This window comes from Panthera tigris, chromosome E2 (genome assembly GCF_018350195.1).
Source record: "Panthera tigris isolate Pti1 chromosome E2, P.tigris_Pti1_mat1.1, whole genome shotgun sequence".
Classification (NCBI taxonomy): Eukaryota; Metazoa; Chordata; class Mammalia; order Carnivora; family Felidae; genus Panthera; species Panthera tigris.
The window spans coordinates 14,308,381-14,334,028 of record NC_056674.1 but is presented as its reverse complement, the minus strand read 5'-3'; the positions used below and the strand labels follow the sequence as shown (position 1 = coordinate 14,334,028).

The 25,648-nt window shown below is 58.2% G+C and overlaps 2 protein-coding genes and 1 long non-coding RNA gene across 6 annotated transcripts; 1 reads left to right on the top strand and 2 right to left on the bottom strand.

Moving 5' to 3' along the window:
- Positions 1 to 96: 96 nt before the first annotated feature.
- LOC102956208 lies at positions 97 to 15,977 on the top strand. Of its 4 annotated transcripts, XR_006211912.1 has the most exons (5): positions 97 to 187; positions 11,089 to 11,377; positions 11,752 to 12,344; positions 15,128 to 15,319; positions 15,855 to 15,977. It is a non-coding gene; the product is annotated as an uncharacterized LOC102956208 (long non-coding RNA). The 4 variants fall into 4 exon arrangements; XR_006211913.1 differs by lacking the exon at positions 11,752 to 12,344 and having other exon boundaries at positions 11,099 to 11,377; XR_006211911.1 differs by lacking the exons at positions 11,752 to 12,344; positions 15,855 to 15,977 and having other exon boundaries at positions 15,128 to 15,616.
- Positions 2,060 to 15,602, bottom strand: PRX (periaxin). The gene is made up of 7 exons (XM_042969504.1): positions 15,560 to 15,602; positions 12,287 to 12,330; positions 12,105 to 12,203; positions 11,856 to 11,981; positions 9,689 to 9,845; positions 6,598 to 6,794; positions 2,060 to 5,958 (listed from the first exon to the last, which is right to left on the bottom strand). Exons 4-7 carry the CDS (start codon positions 11,880 to 11,882, stop codon positions 2,257 to 2,259), a joined length of 4,083 nt encoding a protein of 1,360 aa, XP_042825438.1. The 5' UTR covers positions 11,883 to 11,981; positions 12,105 to 12,203; positions 12,287 to 12,330; positions 15,560 to 15,602; the 3' UTR covers positions 2,060 to 2,256.
- A 6,356-nt stretch (positions 15,978 to 22,333) lies between the features above and the next one.
- Positions 22,334 to 25,648, bottom strand: SERTAD1 (SERTA domain containing 1). Its single transcript, XM_007087229.3, has 2 exons — positions 25,493 to 25,648; positions 22,334 to 23,397 (listed from the first exon to the last, which is right to left on the bottom strand). Exon 2 carries the CDS (start codon positions 23,395 to 23,397, stop codon positions 22,675 to 22,677), a length of 723 nt encoding a protein of 240 aa, XP_007087291.2. The 5' UTR covers positions 25,493 to 25,648; the 3' UTR covers positions 22,334 to 22,674.

The following is a 25,648-nucleotide window of genomic DNA, read 5'->3' as shown; positions in this document are numbered from 1 at the left end:
GAGTGGCTCTGGTTCTGTTGTCGGAGACCTGAGCCCCAGGCTGGAATGGGGGGTGGGGTGGCAGGTAGAGCCCCCTCCCCCACCCAGTGGCGGAACCCTGGAGGGGCTGGACGGGTGAAGGGTTGACTGAGAAGGAAGTCTGATCCTGGACCTCTAGGCCGGAGGGCAGGGACATTCCTCAACAGAGGTGAAGGGCTGGGGGGATTTGTGTGTGTGTGTGTGTGTGTGTGTGTGTGTGTGTGTGTCTGTGTTCAGCAAACACCCACCCCTGCCGGTGGCTGCAGTAGGAGAGGTGTGACTGAAGCAGGGCCAGGTGGTAAAAGGTCTTCACTGACAGGCTAAGGAGTTTGGAGTCATTTAGGGTCCTGGGGTACTGGGTACAGGGTACTGGGGAGCCACAGAAGGGCTGTGAGCAAGGCAGGACAGCATCAGATTGAAGTATCAGAAAGCTACTGTGCGAATAAGAGTGGAGGGGACGAAACTGGAGACCCTGAGCCTGGAGCGGGGCCCAGGTGAGAGAGGGTGGGGTGTCGGGGAGGAGGCTGGTGTATGAGACAGGAGGCCAAGCTGTGGGACTGACGGGTTGGGGGAGGGGGGGAAGAGGGAACCATCCAGAACAAGGCCCAGGGCTCAGGGATGGTCCCTCAGACAGGGACACGGTCCCTCAGATAAGGAGCACTTTAAGGGAGAAGATGCTGGTGTCAGATTAGAAGCTTGGACACCGAAACATATAGACATGTCTTGAGTGCTTTACAAGCCTTAGCCGATCCTAATGACATACGTTTCAATAGCTCCATTTTATGAAAGAGAAAATCAAGACACAAAGAAGCTGAACAAATGCCTCCGGTCACCCAGCTGGGTGCCAGATACAGGCTTACCGCCCACCCCCACCTCCCCCCCACCCCCCAGCAGTCTGGTTCTAGAGCCAAGCTCCCAGTGCCCGGGAGACGTCCACGGGTGGTGCACTGCATTCCCATGTGGACCACGGGGAGGGGTGACATGACCTGGGGAGGGTATGGGGGTGAATGAGGGCCTGGGAGGAGTCCTGAGGGCCCAAAGGGCATGAGGAGAGAGAGAGAGGGAGTGGGGAAGAGACAGGAGAAGGTGTTCAGGGAGGAGGAAGGGACACTGAGAAGTAAGGAAAAGGGGGACAGAGGAAGCCCTCAGCGTGGCCACAGAGAGGTCACTAAGAACCCTGACAGGACGGCCGTGGTGGGACGGAAACCCCAAATGCCGGGGCGCTAGGCAAAGGGTGCACACCGTGAGTGTAAATTCTTGCCGTGTCTGGCCATGTTTGGTGGGAACGAAGAGAAAGCACGACCAGGCAGGGACCTGAGGGAGGCCAGCTTTAAAGGGGAAGGGGCTAGGATACATCAAGGGTCTGTGACAACTGGAGGGCACAGCCGATGAGGGAGAGTCTGGAGGCCTCGGTGGGGAGCTTAGATCCTGAGTGGGGAAGGGTCCCCGGGAGCCGAGGCCCAGCCCTGTTGGGAGCTGAGGACCCTGGGACCTAGTCCCAAGAGGCAGCCGGGTATCTGGGGTGGAGGCTCTGAACCCATGAGCCGGGAGAGGGGACAGGGAGGGGCCTCCCTGGGTGGGGCCCCGGGTGGCCGGGGCAGTCAAACCAGCCTGACAGGAAAGGATCGCCAGGATGTGGAAGCGCTCTTGTGGATGTGAAGGTGGCCAGCAGAGGGCAGATGGGTAGCAATCGTTGTGCTCTCTTAGGACGACCCCAGGGAGGTCTGGTGGGAGTGTTTCCCCCAGAACTGGCAGAGTTCCCAGCAGAGGGGGGTCTTGCTCAGAGGCCCTAGGGAATTCGGAATGGCTAGGGCAGGCCCCTTCCCACCCGGCCCACCGCAAGGCTTCCCTGACTCTCTTCAGACCAGGGGTGGCCTGTGTCTCTCCCGAACACAGACTCTCTGCAGGGCAGGCTCAAGTCCCCTTTCTTCCTCCTTGGGGACCTCTTTTCCTGCACCCTCTCCACCCTCCCCTGTCCCCCGTCCCTCCCCAACCCACCCCCCTACACGCACAGAGGAAACAGAACACAAGCCTACCTCTGGATTATTTTATTCACATGGCTTGGCAAGATACAGGCAGTCCAGCCAGTGAGCCGGGCAGGAGGCCTCCCCGGCCCTCTCCCGGTCAGTCACCCACCTCCCGGCCCTCTGAGGGTTAGTGCTAGTTATGTCACACACAAAACGAGGACGAGGCAGGGATGGGAAGATGGGAGGGAACTCTCCCTCAGCCCCCGGGGCTTCAGATGACAGCCTGAGCCCCCTCCATCCTGGCAGGGCCTGGAGCCCCTGTCTCCGAAAACCCTACACTGGGCAGCCGGACCCGGAATCCACCCTCCTCCCGGTCCCCGCTCCCACTCCGGGTCTTGGGGCTTAGGGACACCCGGGGGAAGCGGAACTTGGGTGACTTCTCCCCGCCAGGGGACTTGGGGGCTGCGTCGCCCTCCTGTCCCCGAGAGGCCTTGGAAGGGGTGGCCAGGCCCACGCGGGGCAGGCGGACTCGGACTCTGCCTCGGCGCCCGGGGGCCCCTTCCCCGCCGCCCTCCTCCTCCTCCTCCTCGGGGCTGGGGGAGCCTTCCCCAGTGACTGCCTCGCTCTGGCTGAAGCCCACTCGGGGCAGCCTGAGTTTTGGGCTCTTGGTCTTTTCACCCTCTTCCACGCCCTCCTTGGCCCGAACCAGGCCGAACCGGGGCAGCCGCACCTTGAGCTTGTGTCCGGCATCCCCCTCGCCCTCTGCCACCTGGTACTCGGCGTGGCTGCCCACAGCAGGTGGCGAGAGCTCCACGTCGGGCAGCGAGAGGCGGAAGGTGCGCTCGGCCCCTGGGGGCTGGTCTCCAGGCCCCTCTTCCCCAGCTTCGGCCCTGGCCCCCAGTGTGGGCATCTTCAGCCTCAAGCCACCCTCGCCGGTGGCTGCCTCCCCAGCCTGCGCCTCCCGGCTCAGCCCCACGTCCAGCTCAAGCTGGGGCACCGTCACAGCAGGCATCTTGAAGACGCCCTCACCTACCAACAGCTCACCACCTGCCACCTGGGCTCCAGGCAGAGACAAGGTCACCTGAGGCACCTGGACCCTGTAGCCTGCTGTGCCCTCTGCTGAAGGGGCTGCACCCTTGACCTGCTGCCCGGGGGTGGCACCCAGGCCGGCCTCCCCGAGGCCGGCCAGCTCCACCTGGGGCAGGGAGATACCCAGGGGCATCCTCAGCCCCCCTTCCTGGCCCTCGGCACCTGCCTGCCTGGTCGTGGACACTTGCAGGCCTGGTAGCCGAACTCCACAGACGGCCACTGCCCCCTCGGCGCCCCCGTCCTCCTGGGCCCCCAGGGTGACCAGCTCCACTTCGGGGATCTTAAGCTGGCCAGCCAGGGACTCTGGCTTTTCTCCGGGGCTGCCACGCCCGCCCTGGATCTCGGCTTCCTTCCCTCGAGCCAGCCCAAAGGAGGGCATCTTCAGCTTGGACGCCCTCACCTTCCTGTCCCAACCCCAGCCCTTGCCCTCCAACTCAGCCCCCCCTGACACTGCTTCTCCCGCCTCAGTGTCCCGGCCTTTGACCCCAAACTTGGGCAGGGCAAACCTGGGCCCCTTGAGCTTGACGTCAGCCCCGGCCACCTCCACCTTGCCCGTGGGCAGATGGGCATCCAGGCTGAGCTGCGGGATGGACAGATCGAGGGCGGGCAGGAGGCCTGCCTCCCCTGCCCCTTTGGCCTCGGCCTCAGTCCCCGCTCGGGCCTTGGGGAGTGAGATGGCAAACTTGGACACCTTCAGCTTGGTGGCTCGCCCAGCCCCCTCAGCCTCCGCCTTGGCCACTTTGGGCCCCGAGAGTCCAAACTTGGGCAAAGAGAACTTGGAGGAGGGCTTGGCTTTCATCTCCATCGCCTCTAGCCGCCCTTCCTCCACCTCCACCGTGGGCAGCTGAGGAGTGACGATTTCAACGGAGGGCATCCGGAAGGCCACTTCCCCGACCCCTGCCGCTGCCCCGGGGCTCTCTGCCCGTTCCACCTTGCCCGCTTCGGCTGCTGGGACCTGCCCCTCCAGGCTGAGGGCCCTCGGCAGGTCTAGCTCCACCGAGGGCAGGGAGAGAGAGGGGACAACCATCCGAGCCTCGGCGCCCGCCTCTGGCTGCAGACAGGGGAGCGTTACCAGCTTCCCTGGGGCCTCAGCCCTGGCCTCGCCTGGCTTGCCTCGTGGTGGGGACTCTGCCCTCCCCAGCTTGGGCATGGTCATCTTGGGCATTTTGAAGCCAAATTCCACTGCCTCTGCCTGCTCGGCTTTCAGCCGCACTTCCGGAGCCTTGGGCAGCTTCACCTCGGGTGCCTTTGGAAGATGCACATCTGGGACCTTCGGCACCTGCACTTCCGGCAGCCGCATCTCGGACACCTTTGGCAGCTGCACCTCTGGCAGGTGGACATCAGGCACGGCCATCTCCGGCACCTTGGGGAGTTTTATCTCGGGGAGTTTCACGTCAGGGACTTTCATCTCTGAGACCTTGGGCAGCTGCACCTCCGGGAGTCGCACCTCGGGCACGGCCATCTCAGGCACCTTCGGGAGTTTCATCTCTGAGACCTTGGGCAGCTGCACCTCCGGGAGTCGCACCTCGGGCACGGCCATCTCGGGCATCTTCGGGAGCTTCACCTCCGGGAGCTTCATCTCCGGGACTTTCGGGAGCTGTACTTCTGGGAGCTGCACCTCGGGCACCGCCATCTCGGGCACCTTCGGGAGCTTCATCTCGGGCACCTTCGGGAGCTTCATCTCGGGCACCTTCGGGAGCTGCACCTCCGGGAGTCGCACCTCCGGCACGGCCATCTCGGACACCTTCGGGAGCTTCATCTCGGGGAGCTTCATCTCGGGTACTTTCGGCAGCTGCACCTCTGGAAGCCGCACCTCGGGCACGGCCATCTCTGGCACCTTCGGGAGCTTTATCTCTGACACTTTGGGGAGCTCCACCTCGGGGAGCTGCACGGCTGGAAGGGCCGCCTCGGGCACCTTCGGGAGCTTGACGTCAGGAGCCTTGGGGAGCTTCACCTCCGGCCCCTTGGGCATCTTGACCTCAGGGGCCGAGACCCCAATGCCAAAGGAGGGCATCTTGATGGTGGGCAGCTTCAGCTTGCTCTCGACAGCAGCTTCAGCGGCAGCGGGCCGGGGCTCCAGGAGAGAAAGCCCAAAGGTGGGCATTCGAAGTCTGGGCCCCTTCACCCTGGCCTCGGGGCTGGCCTTGGCCACCTTGGCCTCAGCAACTTCCTTTGCTCGAGCCCCAAAGCGGGGGAAACTGAGGCGGGGCATCTTCAGGGCCACCTCAGGTGCCTCTCCTCGGGCCTCCACCTCCGCACCCGGCAAGGCCAGGTCCACCCCTACGGCGGGCGCTGCCACGTCCAGGGTGGGCACTGTCACCACCACAGCCCCTTCCCGGGTCTCCAGGCAGGGCAGCGTGGGCAGCGCGGGGAGCGAGGGCAAGGCGGGCAGCTCCACCTGGGGGACCTGGATCCCTAGGGCCGCGGGCTCCACAGCAGGTGGGGCTGGGGCGCCTAGTCCAAGGCTTGGCAGGTGGAGGGCCACCTCTCCCAGCCCCTTGGGGGCTGAGACCTGGGGGACACCCACCTCGGCGCCTGGCAGCCGGGGCCCAACCAGCTCCACCTGGGGGGCTGTGAAACGGGCTCCTGCTGCCATCTCAGCCTCCACTTTGGCTTTCCTTGGGGGAGGAGCGGCGGCGGCCAGCCGGGCTGCCTGGGCCTCTTCCGCCACTTCCCGGACGCGCAGCCGAGGCAGCTGGAGGCGCCGGCGGGTGGGGGCGGCTGGGACAGGACCCTTGACAGCCTCAGCTTTGAGGCCCCGACGTAGACGGGAGAACTTGGGAAAGGAGAATTCGACGTCAACAGGGGCCAGGTCTGCAGGGGCCCCCAGGGCCCCGGGTACCACCATCTTCTTCTTCTTCACAGGGGACAGACTCTGGATGTTCTGGGGAGAGAGGAGAGATGCGGGAGGCGGTGGGACAGTGGGAGGCTCGGGGTAGACGGGGGGATCCCCATCTGGTATTACACCAGGCTGGGGACGTGTCGGACGAAGCATCTCGTCCCCAAATCACCATCCCCACTTCCTTCCTGTCATTTCACCATTACTAGCCCCCTAAGGCAAAGACTTTCATTTAGCATCTGACAATGAGTCCACAGGAGTGTGGGAACTGGGACCCAAGACTTCTAGGTCCTCATCCAGGATTCTCCCCAATACCTTCATTCTAGAAATGGGGAAACTGAGGCCCAGAAAGGGAAAGAAACTTGTCCAGGGTCACTCAGCAGTAAGTGAGCAGCACTCAGGTTTGAACCTGGCCTCCCTGGTTTGGAGTCCCTTCGGTTCAGGACCCCCCGCATGCCTAGAGCTGCCTCCTCTCCAAAGTAAGTGAAGGTCTGAGATGGGCGGGTCTCCCTCCCCAGGGAGGAGTTTAGGAGTGGGGAACAGGAGGCAGAAGGTGGGATTAGAGTTGGGTTAGTGACAAGACAGAGGGCAAGGCTGGCCCAGGGTGTGGAAGAGTGGGGCTCACGGCGCAGAGACTGGATCGCTGGGGCAGTCCAGAGCCGGGACCGGGCTAAGCACGCGTACCAGCTTGGCCACCTTGGCCCGTGGGCCCTTGATCTCGTAGCCAGCCACGGTCCCAGGCCGCAGCGCCAGGTCCCCGGTGGGCACAGTGCGCTTCAGGCAGAAGGAGACCTTGTAAGGCTCGGCACATTGCAGCAGGCGTAGTGCGTCCTCGTACTTGAAGTTCTCGAAGAACACTCTGGCGCTGAGCAGCTGGTCCCCTGCAGGTGAGGCGGGAGATGGGCAGGGCGTGGGCTGGGCATCCGCTTGGCTCCATCCAGGCCTGGTCCCACCCACTTTCCTGGAGCTAGCGAGGCCCAGCCCCAAACCTTGGCCCCGCCTATCCTGCCCACCCCCAGCCCAGAATTGGGAAGCAAAGTTCTTCCCAGTTTAAGGTGCAGACACTCAAGCTGAAGCCTCGCCCCATGGCCTTAGCTCCGCCTCTCCCAGCAAATCCACACCCATTCAAACCACGCCCGTTGCTTTCCACTTCCCTCTCCCATTCTCACCTTTTAGACACTCGACTTTGTTCCCTTTACTGAGAGAACAGAATCAGAAAAGAACTTCTAGAAACTCCCACCCCCTTACTCACCAACCCCCCCCACCTGCCCCTGTGGTAATTTACTCCACCTGTCCTCATTTCTCCCCCAGGTCAATCTTTCCACCACATTTTCAGGGACATCCTCGAGCAATTCTCCCCTCTCTCCCCACATCATCATTTTGTCCCTCTCTTGTATGTTATTCTCATCAGCATACCATTACTTTTCCCATAAGAAAAGTTGTCTTGACCTCACTCCTGGAGCTCCTGCTCCACATATCTGTTCGCCTTAATGGCAAATGCATTGAGTTATCCAGCTGCATTGTTTCCACATCTCCAGTCACACTTCTGACACCCCCTTCCAGAACCTTGAGCTGCTCCTCTCAAGGTCCCATATCTCTGTGTAGCTAAGTCCAATGGGCAAGTCCCAGACTTCATCTGAGTGGACCTCACAACCTTCGACCCAACTTGACCCTCTCCCTTTCATCCACTTGTTTGGCTTGGCCTCCAGGGTGCCACATACCCTCTACGAGACAGGCCCCCCTGTGCCATACACCCTCTAGAACCTCCCTGGAAGTTCCTTCTCAGACTCCTGGGATGGCACCTTCCCATCTCCCGAATCTCTTAAAGACACACTGTCCCAGAGCTCAGGCTTGGGACCTCTTCTCATCTCTATCTACATGCTACACGTACCTCTTTAGGAAGCTCATCCAGATTCAGGAATTTAAAGAACAGAAATGGGCTGACAATTCCCAAGTGTATGTCTCCAGCCCAGCACTCTCCCCTCCATCCAGGACTCATATACCCATTTACCCCTCCGCATCTTCACCTTGGTATCCAATAGATACCCCTCACCTTACAGATCCAAACTGCAAATGTGGTCTTACCCCAAGCAAGCTCCAGCCCCAGTGTTCCCCATCTGTGGAACTGCCAACTCCATCCTCAGGTCAAGAATCCCTGGACACATCTTTGACCCCTCTCTTTTCATCATACCCCATATCCAGCCCTGAAGGCTCCTCTCCTTCAAAATACATCCATAATGCAAACCTTTCTCTTCAACTCCATTATCACTGTTTTGGTCCTGAGCATCACCATCTTTTACCTGGATAATCAGAGTAGCCTCTTTATTTTATTTTATTTTATTTTATTTTATTTTATTTTATTTTATTTTAGTAAACCTCTGCACCCAATGTGGGGCTCAAACTCATGACCCTGAGATCAAGAGTCGCATGTTCTACCAACTGAGCCAGCAGGTGCCCCGGAATAGCTTCTTTGTTGGGCTCCCTGCTCCCCACCCTGCTGCCTTCAGCCTACTGCTACCACAGCATGCTATTCAACACAGCCAACTCATGTTCCTCCTCCACTCACAACCCTTCCAGATTAAAAGCCAAAATCCCCACCATGGTCTATATAGCCCTCTAAAAACTGCCCTTTCCTTACTTCTCTGGCCTCCTTTCTTACTCTCCTCTTCTCTAACTCTATTCCATCCACACTGGCTTCCTTGCTTTTCCTCCATCAAGTTAGGCACACCCCAACCTTGGGATGTTTGCACTGGCCATTCTCTCTGCATGGAATGCTCCTCCAGATGGCCACAGAGCTCACTCCCCGTCCTCCACCAGGCCTTTTCTCCCTTCCTGGCTCACCCTATTTAAAAAGACAACTGTCCTGCAGCACCTGGGTGGCACCTGGGTCAGTTGAGCATCCAACTCTTAATTTGGGTTCAGGTCATGATCCCAGGGTCTTGGGATCAAGCCCCGCGTCAGGGTCCACGCTGAGTGCAGAGCCTGCTTAAGATTCTTTCTCTCTCTTTCTCTCTCTCTCAATCTCTCTCTCTCTCTCCCTCCCTCTGCCCCTCTCCCCTGCTGGCTCTCTCACGTGCTCTCTCTCTCTCTCTAAAAGAGAAAAGAAAAAAAATAATAACTGTCCTCCTGGCACCCATAGCACATATTGCCTTCTAACTTACTATGTATTTTACAAACTTTGCTCAAATATGTCTCTCCCTACTAGAAGGTAAGCTCCTTAAGTGCAGAGAGTTTTGTTCACTGCAGTAGCCCAAGCCCCTAGAATAATATCTGGAAATAGCAAGCACTTAGTAAATAGTTGTTGCATGAATATACCACATCAGCCTCATCCATGTCACCTAAAACATCCCTTACTTATTAAGCTCCCCTCCACACCCCTCCAAGTTGTTAACTCCACCTCTTTTCTCCAGTCCCAACAACAAAAATAATAACTAATGCTTACATTGTGCTATGTGCCACTTAGCGCTGTTTTCAAATACTGACTCATTTAATCCGAGTCATAGCCCTGTGAGGTGAGTACTAAAATCATTCCCACTTTCGAGATGAAAAAAACCAAGGCACAGAAATTCACAAGCTACTAAACTGCAGATCTGGGAGTCAAACCGACACTATGAACCTCCAGAGCCCGCTCCGAGCCACTGCAAGGCCTACACACAAAGCCCCGCCCCAAGCCCTTCTCCCCGCCTCCTGGCCGCCAGCCACGCCCCGGACCAAGGGCCCACTCCTAACCCCGCCCCCTCAGAGACGTCCCGCCCCATGCATCCGCCCCGCCCACCTTCCTGCAGGCTGAGGCTCCTGGCCGCGGGCGAATCCTCCCGAAGCTCGCGGACAAAGATTCCCTCCTTGCCGCCACCTGCTACGTTGATGCCGCTGACCCCGGTCTGCGCCTCCGTCTCCACGATGATCTCCACCAACTCCGCCCGCCTCAGCTCCTGCGGAGGACGGCGAGGCATCGCATGGGGCGCTATGACCGGACCTCACCCAGAGCCCGGCATCGCGCTTAAAAACGGCTCTTAAACGCGTCCTCGAGTTACAAGCCCCTAGGCGCAACTCAGGCCGGCCATGCGGTCCCACCCACTCCGGCATCTTCCCTTTAAGGAAGCGCGAGGGCCGCCTGATCTCTCGGAACCGCTGCAAGGCTCAACGGTTCCGTCCACTTTTTGGCCGGGAGGAGCCCTGTGGCCGCCGTCTAAAGGGGCGGGGTTAGGGGCGGGGTTATGGAGGAGGGGCGGTGTAGGTAGGCCCGAGGGAACCTGAGATGTAAAGAGGCGAGCCTGATAGGGCGGGGCTGTGCCCTCGGGGGGCGGGGCCAATTCGGGGCGGGACTAGGGGTTTGGCGCCTAGTCAGACTGCATGCGCGGACAGTCACAGAGGAGGGGCCAAAAATCTGCGAGGGGTGTGGCTAGAGAGTCCTACTTGGAAGTAAGGCGGCGACCCATAGTCTAAGGATGGGATTGAGGTATGGGAAGGGGGTTTAATAAGAGCAGAACAAGGGGTGGTGTGAGAAGGGGATTCTGGGGAAAGGGCTGGACGTCTTAAGTGGTGCAGGACGGAGGGGTGTGGGTGGGACTGGGCTCTTGGAGGCTTGAATGAATGTATGTGAGAGTGTTCCCTTTTGTGGACTCTGTGACCCCAAGACCTGCATAACGCCTTTGGGAGAGGGAATCAAGTGATGGGGGGGGGGGGTGCGTGGGTAATGAGTGGTGGACTAGCAGACGTGGCATTCCTGGTATTCACTCTAAATGGTGCTGCCCTGGCCCCAGCCCAGCGACGCACTCCGGGATTCACTTCCCGGCTTAGAAAAGGCAGTGACTCTCACCTCAGTTCCACAACCATCTTAGAACTCAATCTGCTGTGTGTCTCTAGGCGAGAACTTTGCCCTCTCTGGGCCCATTTCCCTACTCCCTTCCGGGTGTACCGGAAGGAGTCTCTGTGAGCTGAGGCCTGAAGCCACAGGGATCTGAGAGGATCCTCTAATGGGCAGGGCATCAAGGCTGGTATAGTCTGGGGTTGAGCATAGGGCTTGGAGAGGGGAAAGCAAGTCTGGGCCCAGCAGTGGTCCCGGGACTAGAGAGCTGGGAGGAACATGTTGTAACGGCAGCAGGGAATGGCATGCCCATCACCACCACCCTGAGGGCCTGGGCTAAGCATTCTATGCCCAGCATCTCATTTCAGCCTCCCACAGCTTGGACAGACTCAAAGGAGGACACCAAGTAAAGAGAAGCAAAGTGATTCGCCTAATGCCGCACGGCAAGTTAAGCTGCTGGGCCTGAACCCCAGGTCTGTGACCTCAGAGCCCATAGGCTGGCCTGGAGGCAGTGGCCCTGCCCTTAACTCCCTGCCGGCCACCCCTCAGCTTCAGCTTGGCTCCTGTAAAAGCGGACCCGCTCTGTGCCTAGCATCCCCTGGAAGCAGTTGGTACCAGTCCTCTATCTCCTTAACAGTGACCACAGCTAACATTCAGGTAGGCTTCCTGGATGCCAGGCCCTGTGCACATGGCTCAAGAGTGAGTCCTCAACACCCTTAGAGGTGGGGACCATTGTCCCATTTCACCAATGGGGAAGCAGGGCTTGAATGGTCAGGTCACCTGTTTAGAGCTAAACTGGTAAGGTTGGGACTTAAGCCCATGGGCTCAAAGCTCATGCATTTAACAACACCTCTACTATCCTGCCTACTTGTCTTTAGCCCGTTATTACTGTAACTCCATGATCTCCAGATGAATGAGCTCCTCTGACTCTTAGTCTCTCCCAGGCACAGTGCTAAGTGCTTTACATATGTTAATTTTTTCCCCTCACAGCGACCTATAAAATAGGCACCGTTGCTATTTCTATTTCACAGATGGGGAGACTGAGGCACAGAGAAATCAGGAAGTGTCCGTCTTCCAGCTGCCTTAGCCTGTGCAGCCCCGCCACCAGGCCCCATAAGTCCCCCTTGGAACTCACCTCAGCACTCCGGCTCCTGGCCTCCATGGCGCTGCTGGGAGTCACCTGGGCCCCAGGCTCCTGCTTCCTCTCTCCCTTCTGCTGCAGGACCAGCTTCAGTTCTGCATGGAGCAGCTGCCTCTGAGCCTGTCGGGGGCAGGGGTGGAGGCTTGAGGCCGGGAAGGGATGAGAGAAGGAGGCTGGGCATGGAGGGAGAGGTCAAGATTGGTATCAGAAGGGGAGCAGGGCCCCCCACCCCTGCCCTCTCACCGCTGCCTGAGCACAGGCACCCCCTCCTAACAGGAGCCCAGACTGGGGTACTGCGCAGTCGTCTGCGGGGCTCGCGCCCTTCCTCTGGGGTCTTGCTGCCTGCCAGGAAGAGACCAGGGCATGAGGCTCCAAGCAGGCCAGGGAGGGACAGGGAGGGGCATGTGGCACCGGCCAATGCTCACCTCAGGATCACCTCCAGCTCCTTGGGCCTCCTGGGTCCGGGGCTCTAGGAAGAAGAAGGTGAGCATTACCATCAGCTGACCCCACCAATTGCTTCCTACGTGTCTGCCCCTTCCTGCGTGCTGTCAATATTCTATCCCCGTAGCGCAGGCAGGGAGACTGAGGCTTAGAAGACCTTTTTACAGCAAACAGTAAAGCCAGAGCTGACTCCTAGGACTGTCCGACAGCAGAGCCACTCCACCAAACACCGGGGCTGAGCGAGGGAGCCACATTCAGTATAAACCCATCCTAACCACTCCCACGTACTCCCTGTGGGCAAATCACTTCATCTCTCTGTGCCTCAGCTTCCTCGTGTAGAAAATGGGGGAGAAGGAGAGCACCTACTTTGTCAAATACGCTAGCAAACATAAAATTCCAGGTACATGGAGGGGCTTCAGAAGCACTTACTATCATTGTTACTAAGAACTTCCCGTGGTCCCGATCTTGTGTCAGATGTCCCACAGGGGTCATTGCACATAAACCTCAGAACACTCTTGTGAGGTCAAGACAATCGTTGAGCCCATTAACGGAAAAGACACCTGAGGCTGGGAGAAGGGAAGCCATGCACGGATGGTCACAAATGGCTAAGCCAGGACTTGAACTTATCTGAGAGTTCCAGACTCTTATACGGATGATAATAACTAATGGGTGTTGGAGTGGTTACTCTTCATCAGCCCTGTGCTCCTCACTGCAGAAAACCCTAGCCTCTCAGAGAGGCCAAGGACCTTGCATAAGGTCACACAGCACAGTGAGAAGGAGGCAGAACTGGGATTCCCATGCAGACTCCCCAACAGACCTTTCTGGGGAGTGGATACTGTCTCTCTACCCCTCCTCATGCCAACGCTGGCCTTGTCCTCCCAGCCCCCACCTGGCATGCCAACCCGCCAACCCCCACTCTACAGGGAAAGGTCAGACCTCACGCGGCACATTCCCTCAAACAATGGCCCATCTGCTGGGCCCAGTCACATTCCGCCCCTGCCCACCCACCCCCAGCCGCACAATGGCTCTTCATAGCCCACCACTGGGCAAGATAGAGGACACAGGGACCCCTCAATGCTCCAGCTGTACCCACTCCACTGGCAGGCACCCCAAAGTAGCAGAGGGCTCCTCTCTGGTGCTCCTAGGAGTCCTGGTCTCCATGGCCTTCCCCAGGCTCCCCTCTGAGCCCTCAGCTCCCACATCTGTGGCATTTCCTCTGAACTGGACCCAGGCCTGGCACCCATAAGTCTCAAAATCACCCTGAATGCGGTGGCTGTTTTAGAGTTGGAAACTGAGGCTCAGCGTGGGGAAGTGACCTGTCTGGGGTCACACAGCCAAGACCCTGCCCTTGACCCCCAACTCTGTAACTGAACTCGTATTGATGGCTCTGAGCACTGGAGGAGCCCAAGCAGCAAAACAACTGGGGAGGGCATGGGGATTGAGGGTGCCCCGAAACGGGCATTTTTAGAAGGACCTCTTTGGTGCCAACTCTGGTCTGGGCAGGCACTTTACAGATGTGGCCTCAGTACCCCCATTTTACTTACGAGAAAATTAGGGTTAAGATATCACAGTGACAGGATATGACGGTAACAGACAACTCGGGTCTGCAAAACTGAGTCCCTGACACAACATAGCATCCTGAGCTGGAGGTGGGAGAGCCTGGTACGTGTAGGAGGTGGTAGAGATGGAGGGGAGGCTCTCCTGGACCGCAAGCTCCCGGTTTCAGGCCAGGGCAGCGAGGGTCACACCCAGAGGCTGGCACAGGAAGCTTAGCTGGGGCGGGAGCAAGAGAGAGTGCCCTCCTTCCTCATCCCTGCCTGGGACAGCGGCCCAACCCAGGTTATATTTAGCCTAACTGTGCCCTTCCTGAGCCACATACCCAGGTCCTGGCATGGGGTGGGGGTGGCTTCGGAAGGAAACCCCGTCCACCCTGGGCACTCTCTGTTCCCAGCCCTACCCATCCCATTAGGCAGGGGAGGGGAGGGGGAGGTTTCTGGGGGTCCCTGACTGTGTTAGGGGAAGATCTAATGGGGTTCCCCCGGTGAATCAAGTCCAGGCAGGGCCTCCCAGGTGCCAAGAGCCATTCTTGAGTGGTTCCTTTGGCACTCCCCTGGTACATTCCTGAGCTTCCAGAATTCTCGGAGTCCCCATTTCTTGAGCACTTACTATGTGCAAAGATCCTTCCCTACCGTGGCTCATTAAATCCTCACAATACCTCCCGGAGGAAGGTGCCACTTAGATTCCCATTTACGATGCCGCCAATGCCCTTCAGAGCGGCTGGGGTGAGTGCCTGTCATTTGGGCCCTGGGCCCTTCAGCTGAGCTGGGCCTGCTGAGGAAACCCCTAGATTTGCCCCTCTGTACCCTCTTCTCCCCATGGCTGGTGCCAACCCCATTTAGGAGCTCTGCCTACCCAGAGCCTCAGCTTCCCTAACTGCCAGTGATCTGGTGCCCTCAGCAGTGGGAGTGAGGAATTGACCGGACTCATCCTGGCCCCTAGACCATCTGTGAGGCAGAGGGGGAGGCGTGCTGGCAGGGGCCTCCCAGCTCCCTCAGTTAGTCCCCGCTCTAACATTTCTCAGGTTTGAATACTTGGGCAAAGTATTTCACGTCCCAGGGCCTCAGTTTCCTCATCTGTGAGATGGAGCCACTAAGAGTGGCTTTGAGGATTCACAAAATAACAGCAGGTGCTTAGGATATTCCTGGTATAGAGTAAGTGCTCAGGTAATATACACTAGTCTCTGACAGCAGTTGGAGGGTACGCTGTCCATCTCAAGTGTCTCGTATCCAGGTTTTGCTAACCAGTGGCCCCACTTTCTCTCTTAGCCAAGGGGAACTCTGGGTGAGGGACAAAACCCAGCTCAGGCACCTGCCTCCTACCAACGGGATCAGTGCCGCCTCCCCAGCGCCCTATTCCGCACCAAAAAGCCTGCTCCACCCCAGGCATCCTGCCCAGCTCTTTGTAAGCAGCAATTCGTCTACTCTCCATCAGCCCATTTCACAGATGGAAAAGCAGAGGTACAAAGGGTGCAGCATCTTGCCCAAGACTGCATAGCCAGAAAGAGGGGAACATTGAGATTCGAACCCAGGGTCTGGCTCCAAAGTCTGTGCCTTTAACTCCTACACCACACTGCCTCCTGAGCCCAGGTACCCTCCCAGTATCTGCCAGCACCTGCCAGCACCTCCCAGGACCCTGGGTCTCATTCCCTTGGCTTCTCAGCCTGGCCAAGGATCGGGTTAGACAGGCTGATCTCTTACCCCCAAGCCTCCAGACACCTCGAGAGCTCCCAGTCCGTCTGCTCAGCCTCAGCCCCAGGCTGGGGGGGAAAAGGAATGGGGAGGGGGAGGAGGGAGAGACCCCAGCCATTGGCTCCTGAGGCATGACGTCACCAGGGAGTGGGTGGTGGGGAAACAAACATCCCCCCCCCCCCCCCCCCCCCCCCCCCCCCGCCCAGCTACATCCACAGGCAAGGGGGTGGGGAGCCATAAGACGGCTCAGACAGGCTGCGCGCCCTGAACTGGGCTGAGACCTTCACCAGGAGCCTTGTTCCAGGGACTTGGACGTTGCTCCCGCCACTCGGAGGCTGATCACCCGACAGGCATTATTTCCTGGTTCCAGACCCGGGCATGGCCCCACTGGTTCCAGGGGCCCCTAAAATAAACTCCTTCTACTCCTTCTCCCGGTCAGTTTGGGTTCAGATCCCCGTCTAGTCACCTCCTGGCTGTGCCACGGCATCTTTCTGGGCCCCCTTTTCCTTGTCTCTAAAACAGGGGTGATAAAAAGCGCCCACCTCATGGGGTTGTTGTGAAGATGAGATGCGTTAAAAGAGGCTAAAAACTTGAAAAAGTGCCTGGCACAGAGTGAGTGCTCCTTATAAGAATTTTGCATTATTAGTCACACAAATTAGGGGGCCGGCTAGACTTGTTGGGGGAGGGGCTTTTGGCCTGGGCACAGGGGAGCCCCACTTCTCTGTTTAATGGAGTTTCTGTGCTGGGGGGACACCCATCATGTGCTAAAGAATGTGCTGGGCACCCAGAGCTCTGCTCCCAGAATACAGGGTACACGGGGAACACATTAGGCCCAGAGACCCTGCAACTCTCTTCTGTCCCCTTCATAAAACAGACAAGGAGGCTCAGAGAGGGTAAGTGAAACCCAAAGTCACCCATAGCAAGTTATTGGTAGCCCCAGGATTTGAACCCCGACCTGCCCAACTCCCAAACCAAGGCCCCCAGGCCTCACCCTGATCCCTCAGCCCCCGGCCCCAGCCTGCCCTGACTCACCAGACCCCGGGGGGCGGCACAGAGAGCACAAGTACCCCCACATGCCCCTTGCACCCACCCGGCCGCTGGCTCCGATGCTCCGGGCTCTCTGAGCCCAGGCCTGGGGCCAGGGCTGGGATGAAACTGGGGATTACCCCCAAAATGCATGTCAGCAGCTTCTGTCCCATTGTCTGGCCAGGCACGGCCACCAGGCCTTCCCCTCAGTTGTCAACCTTGCCCCTCACACCAGCCCCCTGGCCCCTCTGTGGACCTGTACCCCTCCCCGCCACACCGAGAGCTTGGGGCCTACTTCCCTGAGGGCATGGGGACCCGGCACAAGTTGGCAGGATCCCAGAATTCTAGGGGCCTCCCCCCTTCTCTCCAAAATGCCCCCTGCCCACTCTCAGCCGCCAGGGAAGGCAGGAATGTGCTGAGCTCTGGGAAATGCCATCCAGGCCTGGCAGCCACCAAGGGTTGGGGTGTGGCCAGAACCCTGCCAGAACCCTTCTCCTGGGAAGGGAGGAAGGAATGGGGCTGCTGATGGTCCTGAGGAGCCCCTCACCCCAGTGCATTCTCTCTCTCTCTCTCTCTCTCTCTCTCATTGATTCATCCAACCATTCACCTGTTCATTTATTCATTCAACAAACATTCACAAGCCCTTGCCAGCAGCCTCTTTGCTGGGCATTGGAGATACCGACAGACTTACATTTACCGTGTACCGTGGGGTGGGGGTGGGGGGCAGGCTCAGGAAAGGATTCCTGGAAGGCGTGACCTCTGAAGTCAAACTGGATGGTGGAGAAGCGGGGAGTCAGGTAAAAGTGTAGGAAGGGGCTTCCAGTGAGAGGGGACAAATGCAGGCAAAGTGTACCAGAGGGGAGAAAGGGAGCAGTCTTTATCCAATGTCAGCAGTTAGTGAGTCCAGCCCTACGCTGGATGGTGCCGGGGACACAGTGTGACTGAGATAGCCCGGGCTTGCTTTCACAAAGTTCACAGTCCAACAGGGACACAGACCCAGCATGGCCCAGGATTGGGGTGAGAGAGTCACAGGGAAAAAGGTCAGGGCCTTGACGGGGGAGCCCAGGAAAGGTCCCAAGGGAGGTCAGGTAAGGCTTCCTGGAGGAGGGGACATGTGAACTGAGACTTGGATGACCTACAGGAGCGAGGCAAGAGAAGAGGGAGGGGAAGTTTTATGGGCAGAGGGAACAGCCTGTGAGGAGGATCTGAATCCAGAGAGAGGTCAGCACATGTGAAATTTCTAGGAGCTGACAACTATGTCCTTCCTTGTTCATGGCTGTGTCCCCGGGCCAAACATGCCCCTTATATCCCCTCCTCATGTATACATTCATTCAGCAGCTGTTTACAGATACCTCTTCTGTATCCAACCCTGGGCTCGGTGGTGCTTAGGACACAGCAGTGACCCTGATTTTGCCCTCACAAGACTCCCAGTGTGTGTGTGTGTGGGGGGGGGGGGGTATGAGGGCCAACATTAAAGAAGTGATCAGTGAAATGAGTGTATACTTACATACTGAGCTAAGCACTATGAGGGACAGATCTAGGTCTATAAGAGGGGCCTGGCACTCTGGTACTACCAGAAAGGGCAGGGAGAGCTTCCTGGAGGAAGTGACATTTGAACTGGCACCTGAAGGATATGTAGGAGTGAGTTCCTGGAGGGGCACCTGGGGGGCTCAGTTGGTTGAGTGTCCGACTTCAGCTCAGGTCATGACCTTGCAGTTTGTGAGTTTGAGCCCCGTGTCAGGCTCTGTGCTGACAGCCCAGAGCCTGGACGGAGCCTGCTAAGGATTCTGTGTCTCCCTCTCTCTCTGCCCCTCCCCCACTCTCTCTCTCTCTCTCTCTCTCTCTCAAAACTAAATAAAAAAGTTCACGGAAGGCTGCTGGGTAGGTGGTGGGTCAGTGAGAGTGGGTTCCAAGTAGAGGGACAGCCTGTGCAAGGGGCCCCTTGGAGAAATCGGGGAATGAAAAAGAGGCAGGGGAAGCTGAGGAAGCTTCCTTTTCTAGTTTGCCGTGTTTTGTCATGAACAGTGTGTCTGTGTGTCTTTGTACCTCTCTGTTCCTCTCTTTGTCTCTATCCTCATTCCTCATCTCTGTCCCTCTCTCTGTCTCTCTCTGTGTCTCTCAATTTCCCTCACCCCAGGGGGTGTGGCCATGGGAAGTTGAGTTTAGGGGGTGGCACCAGTGTCCCGGTTCCGGCCAAGGCCACCTCAGTAAACACAGGATATCCTGTGCGGCTGGGGAAAGAGGTGGAAGCTTGTCCTCAGGGACCACCCTCTCCGATCCACTCTGAGCCAAGTGGTAGCTGGGTGCCCAGCAACACAGCCAATATCTCTCCCTCACTCACATCACCTCTGCCTGCTCCTGCCTCCCACCCTCCCTATTAAGCCCAGTCCCACGGGCCTCGAGACCCAGATGCCTTCTCCTGGGTGTCCCCACACCAGCCCCTCTCACCCACTGTGTCCCTCTCTGGCCTCAGCGTCAACCCCAGACCTACTTGTCCCCCCAGTCACCATCCCAAGGCAGCCCCACTGTCCCCATGGGTCTCCTGGTTAGAGCCCTGGGCCTTGTGCGAGGCCCCTGCCCCATCGAGATTCATCAATCCCGGAGCCTGTCCTCTTGGTTTTCAAACCCCTCTCCCCTTCCTCCCAACCATCCTGCCACGGATGTGATGTCCCTTCCCAGCTTCCCCTCGGGGTTCCCGGCCTTTAGTCTCATCTCTGTACCACTGCGTCCACATGGCAGCCAGAGGGATTCCTTCACTTCGTGATTCCCTAGTACCTTAGCAGTAAAGTCCCTCACCCAGTGTCCCTTGCGCCCTGGCCCCCTGCAGACCCCTCCGGCCCCATCACTTACCTCACTGCTTCTCCCTCTTTCCAGCCAAACCCAGAGCTTCCAGATCCTAGAAAAAGTTTTAGGGTCCCTCAGGGGCTAGCCGTTGCTTATACTGTTCCCTCTGCCTACAACACCCCCCCCCCCCATCCACCTCGGGACAACAGCCCTTGGAGGTAGGCTGTTACTGTTCCAGTTTACAGATGAGCACAGAGACGTGAAGTCCCTTGCTTAGGGTCACAGAGCCACAGGATGGCAAAGCAGAGAGGTTCAAAAGCAGGTGATCTGGCTTTTCAGCACAACCTCTGCTCAATGGCTTATTGCATCAATAATCATCGACTTATGCATAATTAGATTTCTGGGGGCGCCTGGGTGGCTCAGTCGGTTGAGCGTCAGACTTCGGCTTGGGTCATGATCTCGTGGTTCGTGAGTTCAAGCCCCGCGTCGGGCTCTGTGCTGACAGCTCAGAGCCTGGAGCCTGCTTCGGATTCTGTGTCTCCCTCTCTCTCTGCCCCTTCCCCGCTCATGCTCTGTCTCTCTCACTCTCAAAAATGAATAAATGTTAAAAAAAAAAAAGCATAATTAGATTTCTGCACTGGGACCGCAGGTGCTCAGTAAATGTTCCTTAAGTGCGTGAATGGGACAGGAGGTGGGGGAGATGAGCCTTGGTAGGGGCAGAGTTCAGATCTCAGAGGAGCAGAGGACAGACACAGTCAGATTTAGCGAGGCACGCAGTAGGCCATCATACATCTTTTCTGAATAAGAGAAGGAACGAAGGGAGGGGAGCGAAGGACAGCAAGGACAACTGTCCCAGGTGTTGAGGAGAGAGGTGTGTGTGTGATGCGGGATCCTGAGAATGCCCCTGGAGGGGAGCTAGCCTGGCTGGGGAGTGTCCTGGCAGGAACACAGAGGCTCTGTGAAAAGGAGTAACGGCGCCAGGGCTGGTGGCTCAGCTCGGAATGGTGTGGGCCCTGGAATCTGCTGGCTGAGGTAGGGCGGCCTCTTGGGGTTGAGCCTGAGGGCGGTGGGGCACACTAGAGCCTGGGAGCCTGCGCAATCATCTGGGGGTCAGACATGGGGAGAGTAGGGGGTGGGGGGGAATAGGTCCTCAGGCACGAGCTGCTCACAGACCCGAGGGCACCAGTGGGATGGGACTAGAGCTGATCCAGCCCATATGGTGCTTTTGTGCAAAAGGCATACTCCTTCCCCAAGGCGTTTGACCTCCATCTGCTGGGAAACTGTTGCAGTCAATATGTAAATGAATGGTGCCTGAAACACGCATAGTAGCCCCTTAAACATGGAGTCTATGCGCAGCCCACAACCTGTGCAACTGTATACAGAGGCTCTGGGGAGAGGGGGCATCGCTGGCCAAGTAGGCACAGGGGCAGATGCGAGCATCGTTGACAGATGGGTAGGCTGTCTGCATCAGTATGCATCACAGATTGTCCCCCAGTTTTGCACCCAGAGACAACGGAAACAGGCCCCCAGAGTGCTGTAAACAGAGGGCATTGCTGGCCCTACACTGGGAGATTACTTGACCACTGGACAGATCTCCAGGGAACTAAGGCAGTGGCATCTCAGACCCCCAGAATGAGCACCAGGGGGCATTGCAGAGCTCAACCCACACTCTCAAGGTCTGAATCCCATTGGAGTCACCCGGTGTAGGAGTCAGGCACCCGAAGACCCTCAGCCAGGGCACCAGCTCCCTTCGGGCCATTTCCACTCCCCCTCCCCGGGCCGCCCCATCCACTTCCAGAAATGGGCACGACTTCCTCTCCTTCTCCAGGAAGCTCCGCTCTGCCCGCCCCTTCCCGGCCCGAGGGGCCGCCGAAGCTGCCCGCCTCCCCCAGTTCCACCCCAGCTTCAGCCTCCCTAGAGCTTCCGGCCAGGGTGGAGGCTCTGGGGCCCGGCGATTTCGGTGTCCTCTTGCCGGCGTTACCCCACTGGAGGCCCAGCGGGCCTCGCAGGTCACCGTCCGGCCCCCGGCCCCCCGGCCGCCCGTGGGTTTCACCGTGCCCCTCCCCCCGCCCGCACCCGGGGCGCTGCCCTGCCCCCACAGCCGCCAGGAAGGACGCCTCCTGGGTCCCGTGCCAGGCCTCTGAGTGTGCGGCCCCTCCCAGCCGGGCCAGGAATGCGGCTGGACCGCGGGGGCGGCGCAGACACCCGGCGCGGCGCTCGGGCGGGCCCTATCACACGAGCAGTGGGACAGGTGGCCTCAGCTCGCCAGGGCCGGGGTTTCTTCTAGAAGGAAAGCAGGACCGCCTCTGCTTTGCGGTCAAGCCGCTAAACCCGGTGGCTTTATTTCAGAGGCACCCTCCAAATTGCCCTATCCCTGCCCAAAGGCAGATTTGAGACCCCGAGTGGATTTTTTTTTTTTTCCTTAACTTGCTGGAGTCTCCCGTGCCTTTCCCCATTTTCTTGGAGAGCTGGCTCTCAAAGCTCTTTGGAGAAGCTCCATCAAGCCTTCAGCTTTGTGCTTTTATTTCTGGCTCATTCTGAAACCTCCCTTTTGCCCCACCCCCAGCCTCAAGACACACAGGTAGACTTCAGGCAAGGCCATGATTTCTGGTGGCCTGGGGCTCCTCCACTGCTACCACGACCACCATCATCATGCACAATCAGGGAAACCTGGCTGAGTATGTTGGGGGGAGTTTTCTAGAGGGCCAGTTACCAGAGCTAACTCATCCACTTACCAGACAAGAAAGCAGTAAAGTTCATGGCTTGAAACCCACCCCCTCATGCGATGTCCTGTTGGAGCCTCAGTTTTCTCAAAATGTAAAATGGGGATAGTAATAAAGGCCATCTAATTTCAAAGATGAAAAGAGTGAACACACATCAGGTGCTTAGCACACACAGTCCACGCTCAGTAAAATTTGGAGGTTATTACCTGACCCTTGCCTTAGCCCAGAGACAAAGCACACAGACTTGAAATAACCCAGGACTGGTTTTAATTTCCAGAAAATGGTGCAGTCTCGTCCCACATCACGGAAAAAGTATCCCCGGGAACGACCTCCGCCGATTCAGTCCAGCACAGGGCCTGGTCCAAATCACATTCCAGCCACCGGGCCCTGTCATCCCCTCCCAAGGGCCAGTCCCAGACTCCCCTCATTAGCCCTAGACAAGAGGACAGAGGTGAAGTTGCTCAGGAATGGATTCTGTCTCTCCAAAGCCCCTCTCTCCGTTCTAGGGAAGTTAGCTGTGTCTTTCCAAGGACAGTTAGTCCAGCAACCAGGCTCAGTTTGGACACCAAACCACCATCTCCGCTGTGGGGGTCAGCGCCCCGGCCCCGGTGGCCGCTCCAGCGCCTGTGTGCCCACCAACACGTCCAGCAGGTAGTCTAGCTGGGCCTCATCCAGCTCCAGACCTTCCTCCTTGCCAGGCCCATCCTCAGGGCCGGGTTTGAGGCCCTCAGACGCTGGTGCCCAAAGTTCGCTGTCATACATAGAGGTGTCGATGTCCTCAAACAGGCCCTCGAGCTCATCGTCCAGCAGACAGCCAGTGGCTGGGCCCAGCAGGTCCAAGGCACCCAGGCCGGGTGGGGCCCCGCCACTGGGGCGGCCCGGCGGCCCTTCGTCCACCAAGGGCTGGGGGGCCTGGCTCAGGCCCTCGATATGGCTGAGGTCCTCCAGAAGGCTGGCCATGGAGGCTGAGAGGGCAGCGTCTGAGCTGGCCAGCAGGCTGTCAGCCGCCACGCCAGGGGCCTCAGGCGGGCTGGGCACGGAGGGCAGGGTAGCTTCGGGCTCCACGGATGCCTGGATGCGCCGTAGGGTGTTCACTAGCAGCACCAGGTGCCGCAGGTCCGGCTCACTCTGCCGCAGGCTGTGGTGGAGCTTGAGCACCGAGAGGTCTAAGAGGGAATTGGAGGGCACAGCCGGGGGTGCCTGTGCCACTGCTGGGAGCCTGGGATCCAGCCACCAGGTGTCGACTGCCAAGGCTTCCTTCTCCGGCTCCTCCTCCTCCTCCCGCTTGCGCTTCAGACCTTTGCTCAGCATCATCTGCAGGGGGTGGGGGGTGGGGCGAGTCATTCACTTATAGAAAGTCCGTGGCAAGTTCAAACCCTGGCTCTGGTAACTGGTGTCTGGTGTGATCTCGGGCCAGTCATTTAACTTCTTGAGCCTGTGCTTCCTTAGGGAAACTTTAAGATAATGGATGATAATAGTATCTACTTCATAGAGTTGTTCTCCGGAGTAAATGAGATAATATACAAAAAGCACTTACAACAGTGCCTAGTACACTCTATTTTTTTTAAGTTTATTTATTTTGAGAGGGGGGAGAGAGAGGTAGAGGGGGGGAGGGAATCCCAAGCAGTCCCTTTGATATCAGCGCAGAGCCTGACTCGGGCCTCGATCTCATGACCTGAGCCGAAGTCAAGAGTCGGATGCTTAACTGACTGAGCCACCCAGGCGCCCCTACATTGTAACTATTCTTATTAACAAGTACTTTTAATAGCTATTATTATGTACTTCTTCAGTGAACCATGTGAAATGCCCAATATTCAACCTTTTTTTAACCCATGAAAGCAGCTGTTTCACATAGTTTAACCTAACATTTATTGAATGTCTATAAATCAGACAAATACATACATAAACACAGGAAATGTAGGGGCGCCTGGGTGGCTCGGTCGGTTGGGCGACCGGCTTCGGCTCAGGTCATGATCTCACAGTCCGTGAGTTCGAGCCCCGCGTCGGGCTCTGTGCTGATAGCTCAGAGCCTGGAGCCTGCTTCCGATTCTGTGTCTCCCTCTCTCTCTGACCCTCCCTCATTCATGCTCTGTCTCTCTCTGTCTCAAAAATAAATAAACATTAAAAAAAAAGAAAATTTAAATACAGGAAATGTACAGATGGTGCTAGGAAGACACTAAAAGATTCTGGGGGGTGGTCAGGGCAGGCTCCTCTGAGTAAGAGACATTTGAGTGGAGCCCTCAAGCAGGAGAAGGAGTCAGCTATAGAAGAACCAGGGGGAGAGCATTCAGAGAAGAGAGAACAACAACAAAAGCAAAGAAAGACCTGGAGGCTGGATGAGCTTGAACTGAAAAAACACCCGTGTGGTCAGCGCACAGAGTGACATGGGAGGGAACAGGGTTTGGAGAGCAAGCAGAGGCAAGAAGTTTGGACTTTACTGTGAGTGTCACTGAAGGGTTCTGAGCAGGGAATAGAGTGGTGCTGTGGATTAGGTTTCCAGAAGATCCCCCTCAGCTGCTTGGAGTAAGATGAGTGGGGAGGAGTGGAGACGGGGAAGAGCGTGATCGGAAGCTCCATTTGGAGGCTAGTGCACTCTTGGGGTGATGATGGTAGCTTGGAGTAGAAGGTGATTGGTAGTGGACGTGGAAGGAAGTTGATCGATTCAGGATTTATTTGGGAGGCCTAGTAGACAGAGCTTGCCGGGAAATCTTGACGGGCACAGGGGGCCACTGAGAGAACTTTGAGGACCCACACTTTCCCCGAGGTAGGGGCCCCTGGAGTTCTGGACCCCAGCCCCGACTTGCTTTTTTCAGACTGGAAGCTTGCAAGGTCCAGTCCCCGGGGAGTTGCCCGACAGGACCTTAGAAGTAACCCCCCACCCTACTAAAAACGGTCCTCGCCTCCTTCCCCGCAGACCCGGGAGTTTAGAACCGCAGGAATTCTGCCCCCACCCGACTCCGCCCCCTGGTCCCGGTGCCCCCTAGCGGCGCCAGGCCGGCTTTCCCCGGGGATTCCGGCTCCTCAGACCCCGGGATCCTCGACACTGCCCCCACGTCCTGGCTGTCGCTCCAGCTTGCCGCCCAGGACCGTGCGGGCTGGGATCCCCGGAGGACTATTCCGCCTTCTCTGCCTGCGCTCGCTTCCGGCAGGCAGTGGAGGTGGCTCCTTCCGAAGCGGCGGCGGCGGGGGCGGGTGAGTCACGCAGCCGGAGCCAGAAGCCGGCGCCTCCGCCCCCTTCCTGGGCTGCGACGTGATTCACCCAACCCGGCCGGGCGACACTTAGAGGCCCGCGCATCTCGATCCCGGGCAGCCCCGGCGCGTACCGGCAGGACCCGGGGATCGAACCGGCCAAACGACCCCGCCGAGGGTTTCCCGTCTCTCCTCAGGCCCCTTCACTTCATTTACATACCTAGCTCACCCGCTGCCAATCAGAACGAAGAGGGATCAACGCACAGCCAATCAGGAAGCGGCGACGGCAGCATCGCTCGCTCGCTTTCCTTCAGCAACCGGCGCCTAGGTCGTGAGACGCAGTTCTGACTCCGGCGCACGACTCCAGGCTCCTGAC